The 14,912-nt window shown below is 35.5% G+C and overlaps 1 protein-coding gene across 2 annotated transcripts in view; it reads left to right on the forward strand.

The window, feature by feature from the left end:
* Positions 1–14,912, forward strand: part of BRAF (B-Raf proto-oncogene, serine/threonine kinase) — a 142,735-nt gene that overhangs the window by 45,641 nt on the left and 82,182 nt on the right. For both annotated transcript variants that reach the window (XM_015244245.3, XM_072964326.1), the window contains exon 2: positions 11,129–11,230. In XM_015244245.3, the coding sequence (XP_015099731.1) occupies positions 11,129–11,230 (102 nt within the window). The remainder of the gene's footprint in view (positions 1–11,128; positions 11,231–14,912) is intronic.

The raw sequence follows: 14,912 nt of genomic DNA on the forward strand, positions 1-14,912 counted from the left end.
TCCTATGGCCAGGTGGTAGTGTCTGTTATCAAAAGTCAGATGTTGTAAAATTATCATAGGTCAAGGAACATCCTAATTTGTATTTATAACTTCTTGTTTATAGATAGCTGTTTTATTTTCTAATTTATCCTTTTTTATCATTGAAAAAAGAGAAAACACAACATTAAATTTCATATCCTTCAGTTTCCTGACCAAATGTTAGAATTTAAAAATATATCCCAGATTTCTCATGATTGTGTTCATTTCTTTATGAATCAACTTAATTATGTGGCTAATCAGTGGATTGGAGACTTAAAGTTTTGTTCACATTAAAGACTTTAGGGGAAAAAACCTAGTTCCCTATTTGGCTGTGCTGTGAGATGGTGTGGGTAATGAAAGACAAGAATCTTATAGCAGAAGGGGCAGTGTATTCAAAGACCATTCAAATGTGGATGGTGTTTGGTAAATGTAGTGCATTTCTTCATTTCTTCCATAGCATCTAGTAATCATTCTAAGCCAAAGCCTCAGACTGTCTTTCTGTAGTTTTCTTGTATCTGTGGATTTCTAGATAAATTAGTCTTCATGGTAGTCATTTGTGCTCCTTACCCATATCCAGTTTTCCTATTCTGATCGCACAGAAGACCATGTGACTAGTTCTATTCATTGTGTTTTGAACAAAAATGACCTGTGTCACCTCATGTCCTATGTGTAATTGCCAATTTCAGGCCCTCCAGAGCTTTTATTTTCAGTCCAGCATGGTGATTAACATTCAGAATGGTGGCTGCAACTCTATCAACTTGCATCCTTGAGTGACTGCAATGAACAGGGCTTCCCTGCCTGCCTGAAATGGACATACAGCATGGATGAAAAAAAATCTTTTTTTGTTTTTAAGCCATAGAAACTGGAGATCTTTAACAGAGTATAATGTAGTCTATCCTGGCTAATTACACCTTCCCTGGAAACTACCCATTGATGGAACTCCGTCAAAGGCCTTTCAGCATTTAATGATAACATCAGTAGCTAATGTGTATTTTTAATTATGTCTTAAGCAATCTACTCAGTACTTTATAAAATATCTCACTAAATTCTTGCAATTCTCCTATGAGAAAAGAACTATGATGAGGTAGGAACTTTCCCTTTGGTCATCTTTTCTCTATCTACTTTCACTTCCCTGGTGATCTTACACATTTTCTTGGTTTTAAATATTATCTGTCATTTTCCACTGAATCTCAGACACTGTTGATTGTAAGATGCACTGTTGTTTTATGTATCACAAAAAAATAGTCCAACTATTTTAGCACTTACTTTCACGTAATATTTTTACTTCAAACTTACTGACATAGCCTTTTTAGATTTATGTGTTTCATTAGTATCAACTTTTATGCTCAGCATCTGTTTCTTTGTCTTAATCTTTCTGAAAGTATTTTTTAGTTAAAAAAATTTATACAATTTTTAAAGGTTGCTTTCTTCTTAAGTTACTACAAAATATTGGCTATATTCCCCATATTGTACAATACATCCTTGAGCCTGTGTTACACCCAGTGGTTTGTACCTCCCACTTTCCTACTCCTCTGATGGTGCTGCTCCCCTCTGCTCCACAATGGTAAACACTAGTTTGTTCTCTGTGACTGTGAGTTTGCTGCTTTTTTATTATATTGACTAGTTTGTTGTATTTTTTTAGATTCCACATAAATGATATCAGATAGTATTTGTCTTTCTCTAACTTATTTCACTTAGTATAATGCCCTCCAAGTCCATCCATGTTGTGGTAAATGGGAAAATTCTGTTCTTTTTTATATGGTTGAGTAATACTCCATTTTGTGTGTGTGTGTGTGTGCGTGCGCATGCGTGTGCACGTGTATATGTATATACATACCACATCTACTTTATCCATTCATCTGTTGATGGACACTTAGGTTGCTTCCATACCTTGGCAACTGTAAATAATGTTATGTACAATGGGAAGAAGTGTGGTGCGTGTATCTTTTTGAATTAGTGTTTTTCTTTTTTTCAGATACATACTCAGAAGTAGAATTGCTGGGTCATACAATAGTTCTATATTTAGTTATTTGGGAAACTTCCATACTGTTTTCCACGGTGGCTGCACCAATTTACATTCCCACCAACAGTATGTGAGGGTTCCCTTTTCTCCACGTTCTTTCCAACATTTGTTATTTGTGTTCCTTTTGATGATAGCCATCCTGATAGATGTGAGGTGATATCTCATGGTTTTGATTTGCATTTCCCTGTTGATGAGCAATGTTGAACATCTTTTCATGTGCTTGTTGGCCATCTGCTTTTCTTCTTTGCAAAAATATCTATTCAGTTCTTTTGCCCATTTTTCATTTGGGTGGTTTGGGTTTTTTTCGATATTGAGTTATATGAGCTGTTTATATATGTTGGATATTAATCCCTTATTGGTCATATCATTTGCAAATCTTACTTTCTCGAATTTAGTAGGTTGTCTTTTTGTTTTGTCGATGATTTCCTTTGCTGTGTGAAGGTATTTTAAAGTGGCAGTTAATCTTGATATATGCAATACCAACAATGTGTGTAACTAGTTGACTAACAACAGTGTAAATAGCCTTGTTCAAACTGTGCATGCTCAGGCAGTGACAACTACGTCATGCCGGGAAATATCAATTATAAGATGTCATCAATTGTACGATGCAATCTCATTTCCAAGATGTTATAGTGTGTGTGGTGATGGGAGTGTCTTTTCAGAATGAGTGAAAAACATGTTATTTCTCAACTTCCAAATTTCTATCTCCAGTCCACACATCTTATTTAATTCCAGATGTGAATATCCAGCTCTTATTTAACGTCTTCACTCTAATTGTTTGGTAGACACATCAGGATGTTTAAAATAAAATTAATTTCATGTGTTGTGCCCCCCCTTCCATCCCCAGTGTTCCTTCTGCAGTCTTTTTGATTTGCAACTCTTAGATTCTTTGACTTAGGTTAAAAACTGTAGAGTCAAAGATGATTCCCTTCTGTCATACCCTACATTCAATTCATCAGCAAATCCTGTTGACTCCTACTTTATCCTATATCCAGAATCTGACACATCTTACCTCCTCTGCCAGTATCAGTTTGGTGAAGACATCATCATCATTCCTTTGGGAGTCATTTCCCCTCTAGTTTCTTGGCATCAACTCTTGCTCCCTCTATGGTCCATTTTCAGTATAGCAGCCATTTTAAAAACTAAGTGGTCATGTTACTTTCTTTTAAAAAACGAATTTTTATTGAGGTGTAATTCACATGCTTTATGAATCACCCATTTAAAGTGTATAACTCAGTGGTTTTTTATATGTGTACAGACTTGTACAAAAACCCTCACCAAAATCAATTTTAGGACATTTTAATCTCTGCAGGAAAGAAACCCTAGGCCTCTTAGCCATCACCCCTCAATCCCTTTATTTTCCTCAGTATTAGGCAACTACTTACCTAGTTTCTGTCTCTATGGATTTCCCTATTCTGGACATTTTATATAGGTGGAATTACATAATTTGTGATCCTTTATGACTGGCTTCTTTTATTTAGTATAATATTTTCAAGGTTTGTTCATGTTGTAGCATACATTTTTATTGCCAGATAATATTCCATTGGATGGATTTACCACATTCTACTTATTGATCAGTTAATGAATAGTTGGGTTGTTACCCCTTTTTTGTTAGTATGCATTAATGCTGCTGTGAACATTCATGTACAAGTTTTTGTATGTTCTGTTGTATGTCACTGTTCCTCTAACCCAATGTATTATCTGTTGTGTAATAAGCCACCCCAAAGCTAAGTGCTTAAAACAGCCACTATGAGTTTATGAGCAGGCTAACCTTGGCTGTATTTCTGTGGACAGCTGGTAACTGGTAGTTCTAGGTATGCTCGCTGGTTTAGGATGGACTTGAATGGCACTTGCTTCTACCCAAGGCTAGCTTGAGCATGTTCTCATAGCAAGGTAAGAGTATAAGAGCAAGCAGGTTTGGTTATGCAGGAGGGCAAGAAGTGCATTGTAAGTGTCTGGTTGGATCATGTTTGCTAATATCCTGTTGCCCAAAGCAAGTCTCTTGGAGAAGCCCAAGCTCGGAGTGGAAAGGGACTACGAAGTTATAGGGCAGAAGGTGTGTCTAAAGGAAAGCTATTAATTGGGGTCATGAATGCAGTCAACCTGTCACACACACCAACTTTACTCTGACCTTAATACCTTTGCCTTTGTTTCCCCTCTGATTTCCTCTTTATATACCTGCTTGGTGAGCTTGCTCTCTCACTTTCTCAGTTCTCTTTATTGATCATCTTATCAGTGACATCTTCAAGTTTGATTACTCTGCAGAATTAATAGCCACCCATCTCCCTCCTGCTTCCTAGCTCTATTTTTCTCTAAAACTTTTAAGTCACCATCTGACATGTATTCTGTTTATTTAGTGCTTGGCTTCTCTCAGCTAGAACGTATGGTCTATGAGGTCAGGGATTTTAGTTTAATTACACTGTATTCATTGCCTAGAACCCTGGGGTATAGTAGGCACTCATTAAATGTTTGTTAAATGAAGGAATGAATATACATTGAACCCCTTTTGCTTAAATTCTAATTTTCTTTAAAGTTCTCACCTACCTTATGTTGTACAATGTCTAAAGTGGGTCAGCTGTTCTTGATTAGAATACCTAATGAAGGAATGTTTCTTCTTCTCATAGACACACAGACTGTGCAGTGTATGAGTAGGTCTGCCACTTACTAGCTGTTTGACCTGAGCCAAATTTGGTATTTTTATTTGTTTTTGTTTTTTGTTTTTTGACCTATCTCCTCATCTGTGAAGTTAAGGATAACAGTAGTTCCAAGCTCAATGAGTTGTTGGGAGGAGCGGAACAAGCTTAATATATATAAAGTGTGTAAACAGTGCCTGGTACAATAATTATTGCATAGTATTCCTATCACCCACCTGTTATTGAAGTACATGGCACAAGGAAAATCGAATTGGAAGCTGGAGAGATATTATGTTGATGGGGAATCTGCAAGATCTTTGAAAACACAGTGTATTGTTTTGGAAGTGGAAAGCACAGCAAACAAAATAGCAGGTGATATTTTTCCAATGTGTGTATGGTACATTGTATCCTTAAAACATACCCATACCTTGAAGTGCTCTTCACAAAATGTTATTCGTTATTTCAGGGTTTACAAGAAAAAAATACCTGAAACTAGTGAGCATTCATTTTTGACTCTGTCTCCCTTGAGAGTCTTCTCAGTACCATTGTAGATACATCAGAGAGGAGGTAATTCATTTCTTGCAGTTGATACCTTGGGACATTAGAACTTAATTCTCTCATGGAACCCCAGTTGGAAAAGAAAGAAAATGTCTTGACTAAGGTGATTCCTACTTTTCTGACCCTGTCTGTACCCTATTACTTCTCTGACCTCAGTTGAACCCTCTTAAATGTGATTTCATCAGCCTGCTCTGAGCTTACTCAGAATATAGAATTTTTAATATTTTCATGCAGCCAGCACCAATAAACTACCTGCTTCATGCTAGTATTCTTTGGATTTAGGAATAAAACAGTGATCAACGCGATGTAGATCTCAACTTTACTGAGCTTACAGTCCTAATAGGCCATTATGTCCCAGTTACTTACTCGTGACAATATTTTCCCACAAATCTTTGGTTTTAGAATTGTAGGATGTGGTGTTCTGGAATGTTTCCCATGGTTTTGAAAACAGAGAATGACTTGGGATACAATGAAAGAAAATTATGACAGGGGTGGGGAGTTGTACCAAAAGGCAGGAAATGTGATAAGTTGTTAAGTAAAAAAGTATTTGCAATTTAAAGTCCTGAATCTACTGCATCTGTTTCACATGATATGCATCTGCATTTTCATTCAATTTTACTCCTACTCCAAATAGAGTTCCATTTAATTCAGCTATATGTATGTGACAGAAATTTGATCTGTTTACTGAAGGCCTTTTTGAATAGTAGTGGCGAATGTTGTTGCATTTTATAAGTAAATTTAGTGGACAATTTTATAGATAGTTTAAAATAGTTCATTTATGATGCCGTTTTCTTTTGGTTTTTGTCAGGATCCTTGAAACTTTAGGATTTACTTGCTCTTAATTGGCCAAAAGAAAAATTTTGATCCTCTTATTCCATTTCATATAACTTTATGTTAATTTCCAAGTTTAAGTCCAGGTCAGTGTATTTTCTGTTTATTCTTTTCATGAATACCACTTCCCTGGTTTTATTTCTCACTCTCTACTGGCCAAAGTAATTAGGGAACCATGATCAACAGACTCTTAAATACTCAGCCTCTTTCTTAACCTCAAAAAGCTTCCAGAGGCCTGTCAGGCCCTTGATTATAGCACTTCTCAAGCCTTCTCACTTAAAACTGTTTTTTCACAATCTACAGACTTTAGGACCAAAATATTAGTAAGGAGTAACTATAAGGATTAATAATATCCTTGCCTCCCTCGTCCCTCTTCCCTTTCATTTTATGGGTGGGACAAAATACCAGTTGCTCTTCATCTCTCCACCTGTACTCCCACAGTTGAATGTACTGTTCAAAACGCATGCCATGAACCTCAACAGGGCTTCAGCAATGTCTGGCAATACTGCTTTTTCTTCACTTTCCCTATTTAGACTGCATTTCCACTCATTGGAAACCTCTCACAGCTCCCACTCTCATCTGTGGACTTCATCTCAAACTTTATTGAGTAATCAGATGCAGCTGTCATCTTCTTGCCACAGTATCTACAAACCTATCTGTGTTGGTCTTCAGGTTCTCTGTTTCCCTTTCACTTGTATCAGAGATACAATTCCTCTTCTTGTGACTCAGGTTCTGTCTGTTTTTACTGTCTCTAGGGCTTCTTTCTTGCAGTTAGCATCATCTGTTTTTCTCTGTATTGGATTTTCCTGTCAGCCTACAAACATACTCTGCTATCTGCCAGCCCTGATACATATGCAAATGTATGTGAGTATGATGACCAAAGATGTATAGATATATGCATTTCATCCTTCCTGGTGTCTTCTATCCACTATTTCTTGTTCCTATTCTTATCCAATGAATTATCTTGACTGAATAATTTTTCTCCTACCTCATTGCCTGTTTCTTCTCAACCATTTTTGTGGACTCTATTCTTTACCAATCCTTTGAATATTGGTGAGCCCTAGGATTGAGTCTTCTTTATCTACACCCCCTTGGAGATCTGCTTATTAGTGTACTGTGACACCTAAATGTATCTCCTGCCTCATCTCTCTCCCTGAGTTCTAAACTACATAGCCAGCTGCTTTCTTGATCATTTAATCATCCTCTCTTGTTGGTGACATAATGCTTGATTTTTTTCCCTAGTGATTCCCCACTTCAGGAAATGCCATCACTGTCCATCCTGTTACATCAAAATTTTGGTGTCAGCCTTGATACTTATTTCTCTCTCACACCCTTCTCCCATGTCTAATTTATTAGTGAGTCTTATTTCCTCTACCTCTAAAATATGTCCTGAATTCACCCATTTTTTTCCATCTCCACTTCTTCTGCCTTGGTCCAGGCAGTCACCTCTTGCTTAGCCTACAACCATAGTCTCAACTGGTCTCCTCTGCACCCATTCTTACCCTCCAGTAATCTGTTCTCCACTAGAGTGGTATTTAGAGGCATTATAATAGATACTACTTTGGGTTTACATTGTCTAGAATTAAATCCTAACTTCGCTGTTAATCAGCTGTGTGGTTTTGAGCTAACTACTTGACACCTCTGTGCCACAATATTCTCATCTATAAAATGGGATGATAATTGTCAGTAATAATAAAATATCAATCAGATGGTCTCTCTCTCTCCCTCTCTCTTTCTCTCACCCACACACACCCACCCCTCTGCTTTTGAAATTTTGAATTCTTATTGCACTTAGAATAAAATCCAGGCTACTTACCATGACTTTCAGGATCCTTCAGTGGTATTTAATATACTCATAGAATTGTGCAATCATCATCACAATCCATTTTCATCCCTCCCAAGAGAACCCCCCAGATAGCAATCATTCCCACTAACCCCCTGGTCTTAGGCAGTAAATAACCTACTTCTGTCTCCATTCTTTTTAATGTCGCTGATGAAAAGTCTGATGTTAATTCTAGTTATTTTATAGGAAATGTTTAGAGTTTTCTTTTTAGTATTGATTTTCTGAAATTTATTCATGGAAACTAGGACAATGCATACATTGTCTCTCATCAGGCGCTTTATTTTTATGGGCTAGTGTGTTCTAGTTTTTTAAATATATGCAGCCTGTTGTTGTTAATGTAGTTGTTACTCTTTGCTGACAACCTCCCAAATTTGGCCAGTAGGAGTCCCTTCAACCTAGCTCCTGTGTTGTTTTGACATCTAACAGAAGATATTCTAGAACCTTCATCTTGAATAATAGATGGGTCTTAGAATGCTTTAGTGCTAGCCATTTCTCCCATTAGTTTTGGTCATTATTCTAGTTGTTGTTATTTTATGTAGTCTGTGCTTATTTATTTGTACTATCATGTTTATCAGTTTCTAAATTCCACATTAGTATTAGTTTCCTATGGCTGCTATAGCGAATTGCCACAAACTTGGTGGTTTACACTACCACAGATTTATTCTCTTAAGAATTCTAGAGGTCACAGATCTGAAATGAGTTTCACTAGGCCAAACTAAGGTGTCAGAAAGGATATGCTCCCTTCAGAGCAATTTCCTTGCCTTTTCCAGCTTCTAGATTAGAGTTGCATTCCTTGCATTCCTTGACTTCTGGCCCCTTCTTCCAATTTCAAGGCCAGCAGTGTAGCATTTTCAGATTGATCTAGTAAATCTTTATATTGCTTAATCCTCTGTAGTAAAGTCTTCCTCCAGTTCCTTTTTATAAGGACACTTGTGATTACATTTACGGCCCACCCAGATAATCCAGGATAATCTCCGTAATTCAGGCTGCTTAATTACATTTGCAAAGTTCTTTTTGTCATATAAGGTAACATTTATAGGGTCTGGGTTTCAGGATGTAGACATTTTGGGGGCTATTAGTCAGCCTGTCATGCTTTTCTTTTATACTATTCTGGATTCAGTTTCCTTTTTCTAAGCTGTTAGCTATTTTTGTTTAGCACCTTGAAATCATTTCATTATCTTTTGGGGTTTTTTTTACTGTTGTTAGGAGTATGCCAGTAGCCTAACTTATCTTTCTTTTCTCTCTGGTTAACATTAAGAAGTGTTATGCATTTTTATTTCAACTTTTGTGATTGTGGGTTTTGTTTTATCTATCATGGCAAGGAATCATTTTGCTACACTTGAGTGTTTTTGATTGCCAACTGTTTTGGAAGATTACAGCCATATTATTTTCAGATATCCCTCCCATTTTCTTTTACCTTCTGCATTTCCTAATTCTGTTTGTTATGTCTCTCATATTTTCTGTTCATTTTTCTCTGCCTTCTGGCTTATTTTCTCTGAGTCATCTTCTAGTTCTTTAGTTTTCTTTTCAGCTCTAATCTGTTTATTTCAACTGAGATTTTGTTTTAGTAACTGTATGATTCAAAATTCATTGTTTATGGTTTCTTCATGTTTCCTTTTTAATATGTGTTTTTAAGCTTGGAGATCTTCTAGAGTTACCTCAGTAGAAACTTCCTTTTATAATTTGGTCTGCAATTTATTAGTTTTGATTTTTTTCTTGTCAGGCTTAATTACATTTGTATGATTTTAGAGGAATTATTCAAAATCTTTTCCACTGAATGATGCTCTAGCTTTCTTGCTTTTAGTACCATGATACTTTTAATAATTTTCCTGAAATTTTAGGACCAAGTCTCTCCTTTATTATTAATTTTTTTTAACTTTGGTAATAATCATTTGTTTTTTGGCATCTATTAGACTAGTCCTATAATTTTCTCTGTTGACCTGTTAATGTTAAGTATTATGTTCCTGGATTCCTAATGAATGACTATGCTTGCATTAAATGTGTGTGTGTGTGTGTGTGTGTGTATAAAACTGAATTATATTTAAGAGTTTGTCCTCAGTTTATTTTGTCAAGTTTTGACATCTAGATTTTGATAGCTTCCTAAAATGAATTTGGAAGATTTTTTTATTGATACTATCACCTATTAATAATTGATAGTGTATTTTCCTTAAAGGTTTGATAGAAACCAATAATTTGATACCTTTTCATTGTGACAAGGGGAGTCATTGGCTGTAGTTTTTTTTTCTGCCATCACTACCCTTCAATTTCTCCAATAGCAATTTGCTTTAATATGAATCATTTTGTTAAAGTTCAGTAGGTCTGAGATGGGATCTGAGATTCTGGTACTTCTAGATTCTGCCTATTGTAAATAATGCTGCTATGAATATTGGGGTGCATGTATCTTTTCTAATTAGTTTTTAATTTTTCTGAATATATGCTGAAGAGTGGGATTGCTGGATCATATGGTAAATATATTTTTAGTTTTTTAAGGAACTTCCATACTGTCCTCCATAGTGGCTGCACCAGTTTACATTCCCACCAACTGTGTAGAAGGGTTCCTTTTTCTCCACACCCTCTCCAGCATTTATTATTTGCAGACTTTTGTTGATGGCCATTCTGACCAGTGTTGGGTGATACCTCATTGTAGTTTTGATTTGCATTTCTCAAATAATCTGTTATGTTGAGCATCTTTTCATGCGCCTTTTGGCCATCTGTATGTCTTCTTTGGAGAACTATTTAGATCTTCTGCCCATTTTTTAATTAGGTTGTTTTTTTTTGATATTGAGCTGTGTGAGCTGAGCCACTTGTATATTTTAGAAATTAATCCCATGTCAGTTGCATCGTTTGCAGATATTTTCTCCCATTCCATGGGTTGTCTTTTCATTGTCTTTATGGTTTCCTTTGCTGCAGCACTTACCTTTTTGGCAGGGGGCCGAGGAATGTGAGGAGGGTAAGAAGAGATTTTGATTGCTTGCTCTGAATACTCATATATTATTTGTATCTTATATTTGACAGTATATTGTATTACTTGTGTAGGAAAAAATTTAAAGAAATTTAATAATAAAAGGGAAAAACCACTATACTAAATGATCTCTACAGTCTCTAAGCTCTAAATTTCAAGGGACACTGGCAGTTACTGCAAAATTTTATTAGGAATATTAAAATATTTCTAATTCATATTCCAAATGATTTTTATTTAAATTCTTTTAAAATATTTTTTAGGTGTGGAATATCAAACAAATGATTAAGTTGACACAGGAACATATAGAGGCCCTATTGGACAAATTTGGTGGGGAGCATAATCCACCATCAATATATCTGGAGGTAAGCAATTGAGTATCATATCTGTAGTTAATTTTGAAAAGAAGAAAGTGAACTTAATAAAAAGCATTTGTACTGATAATATTGGTTATTTTAGGGAGTGGGATTAGAAATAGGTATGGGAAGAGAGGATTACTTTTGTCTTTATTATACTTTTTAATCTTATTTCACTTGTTATAATAAATACGTAGTATTTTATAATTTGGAAAATGTCAGAACTAAAGGAGAAGTTCTATGTAAACTTAAAAATATTACTCTGGTCAAAAAAAAATAACTTACTGAAAAGAGAGACAGAGAAGTGTTCTGTTGTAGAGGTCAGCAAACTAGTTACCATATTAGAAAATAGAATTTTATGGAATATCTTTTTTCCAGAACAGATCCCACTAAAGTAGGTTTTTGCTTCATTATGGGTAAAATGTATAATATTTAAATAGCACAAAATTGCTTAGCTTTACTCTTTAATAGTGCTTTGAGGTTTTTGCATCAAGCCTTGAGCATCATTGTACAGCTATAGATTAGTCATTGATCTCAATCCTGTGAGGCAGTAGTTACTATTATAATCACAGGTAAGTTTTTTTGGTGTTAGTTTCCTTATATAAGTCACTCAGGTTCCACAGTGAAGAAGCTGTTATGGAATCTAGGCAGTCAGACTCTACAGCCCACACTGCCTGCCACTTCACAATACTGCCTGTCTCTGTAAAAGCTGGCTCCAACCGTAATCACTACTCATGCAGGGAAATAACCCTAAATTACAAATGATCAGGTTACCATTTACCTTCAAATGCCAGAGATTTGGGGGCATGGATTGACAGACTCCTAAATGAAAATTCTAATTTAGTAGTCTAATTATTTTTTAAAGGGCAAGTTAAATCTTCAGTGTTTCAAGAGAAAGTATGTTTGCATTTCTAAAATAAACTTGAAAGTTGAGAAATAACCGCTAATAAACTATTTTCTTCTTCATGAATGTTTTATCACAGAGCACATTGCCAGTTAGTATCAGTGCTAGGACTAGAAATCATACTTCTGAATAGTTAGTGTACTTTCTGATATCCTATGCTGTCTGTCTTACTTCTGTATGTGAGGACAAGCAAAAGAGTCTTTAGGAGGCAAATAATCCTGGTGGTAAAAATAGTTTGTTAATCAGAATTTGTCAATTTAACTAGCAGTTTTTTGCCAGCCATTTTTGTGTCTTGAGAAACTTTCTGCACCCTCAAATGTAATACATTTGCGTCAGTAACTTTGTCTCACTGTAGCAGGGATTCACTACCCCCTCAGCACACACTCTTTAGGCTTTTTACTGTTTAAATTACATCTCATTAGCGTGTAGATTCTTATTCTTGAGGACTAACACTACACAATTTCTCTGTAGAAGGCAGTATAATGTAGTGGTTAAGATGAACCATGAAGTCACACAGACCATATATTTGAATTCTAGCTGTGCCTTAGTTTCCACAGACAGGTTGCCTAACCTCCCTATACCTCGCCTCATTGGTGAAGTGGGACTAATATCCAACATGTGGTAATTTAAAGATCAGTTGATCTATAATTATGAAATAGCATAGTTCCTGACACATATTAAGTGCTCCATAAATCTTTGATATTTATTGAGTGCCTGCTAACATTTGTACTTTTCTAGGTTCTGGGGATATAACAAAAACCAATCAACCAAACAAAAACCCCAAAACAAAAATCTCTGCCTTCAAGCAGCTTGTATGTTAATCAGGGCAGTGTGTTACAGAAAATAAACATATAAATGAGTTAAAACATTGAGCTTAACATTGGTTGATATACCATGAAGAGGAGTATGGCTGGAGATGACAGTATTCTTCCCTGAGGAAAGTTGACCAGGCCCAGGGAAAAGACTTGTGCGTAATGGTATTTGAAGGCCCTTCAGCAGAATACCAAGTCTGCTGATTACCCACTGAGACCCACCATTCTCCTTTTTTGTCTCTATGAATTTTACTACTCTAGGAACCTCATGTAAGTAGAATTATACACTGTCCTTCTGTGACTGGCTAATTTCACTTAATAATGTCTTCAAGATTCATCCATGTTGTAGCATGTGTCAAAATTTCCTTCCTATTTAAGGCTGAATAATAGTCCATTGTATGTATATACCACATTTTATTTAACCATGTATCTGTTGATGGTTACCATCAATGGTTGGTTGTTTCCACCTTTTGATTAGTGTTAATAATACTGATTTTACTTCTTTTGGGTATATGCCCTTGAGTGGAATTACTGAATCATATGATAATTTTATATTTAATTTTTTAAGGAATTGCCATACTGTTTTCCATAAGCAGATGCATTTTTCATTCCCACTAAAAATACTTTATATTCTTGCAAACATTTATTTTGTGTGTGTACGTGTGTGTGTGTGTAATAATAGCCATCCTAATGAGTGAAGTGTTATCTCATTGTGGAAATGTACATCTCCAACATTGTTCTTTTTCAAGATTGTTCTGGCTATTTGGGATCCCTCTAATTTCCTCTTGAATTTCAGGATGGATTTTTCTATTTCTGCAGACACATTGGGGTTTTGATAGGGATTGCATTGACTCTGTAGATTATTTTGGGTAGTATTGATATCTTAAGAGTCCTTAAGCCTTAAATATGGACAGTTAGGAATAACCAGATATTGGAAGAAAGTTTTTATCAGGAAAGGAAACAGCAGAAATGGTCAAAAGGAACTCAGAAACAGTGTAGAGAACAGAAGAAAACTTGAAAATAACTACGATTAACATCAGAAATGTTTTTGTTTCATGGTTGTACTGAAGAAGAAAAAATAACAGAGAATAAGAAAGGAGTCTTGAAAATTAAAATAGTACAGCAGAAATTTTAAATATGTATTATGTGTATGTCTGTATTTGCATATACATTAGATAAAGTTAAGGAAATCTTCCAGAAAGTTGACTAGAACAAAGATAGAAAATATTAGAAGAAATGGGAAATATTAGAGAATAAATCTATGAGAGCTGTAAAAATTATAAATGTTTTTAGTTGCAAACAAGAAATAACAAGTTGTTCAAACAAATAGGGATTTTATTTTTCTCCTCTCATAACAAGAGGCATGGAGGTAAATTATTCCAAGATTGGTTCTACAGTTGGAAGTTGTCAGATGCTATGGTAGATTGCTACAATCCCTCTAATTTTTCTGTCATGACTACAGCAGTTCTGAGAATCCTACTCTAATGCACCTCAAATCAGCAAGCAGGGGGCATAGGTACTCTCTTGTGTACTGAGCTCCTTCAAGGAGGAAAACCTTCCACCAAAATCCCTTGCAAGTCTACATCTCGCCAACCAGAATGGGGTTAGATACACTCCTTGACTAGTGACTGTGCTTACATTTCCTGAAATAAGAGGCAAAAGAGTAAAATTTTTCCAGTGTTCTCAGTTTGGCTTCAGATTACTTTGTGCACTGGCAGGTAGAAGTTATGCTATGTTAACTTCATTCCATAGCATTTCAAAAGAAAGCCCTTTGACGTTTCCTTAGGAAGGTAAATCTTTACCTATCCGTGTATTTCTTCCTTGTAGCAGAAGAGAGAAATCACTTACATCACCATCAGAAATCCTCATGATTTTCTTTTTTCTATGTACTAATTTATTTAAAAACTAGCTTTTAAGTTGTTCTAGATTTTCTCCTACTGGCATATGAATAATAACATTCTGTTATTCCTTTGAT

The sequence above is a fragment of the Vicugna pacos genome, chromosome 7, assembly GCF_048564905.1.
Source record: "Vicugna pacos chromosome 7, VicPac4, whole genome shotgun sequence".
In the NCBI taxonomy this organism is placed as follows: Eukaryota; Metazoa; Chordata; class Mammalia; order Artiodactyla; family Camelidae; genus Vicugna; species Vicugna pacos.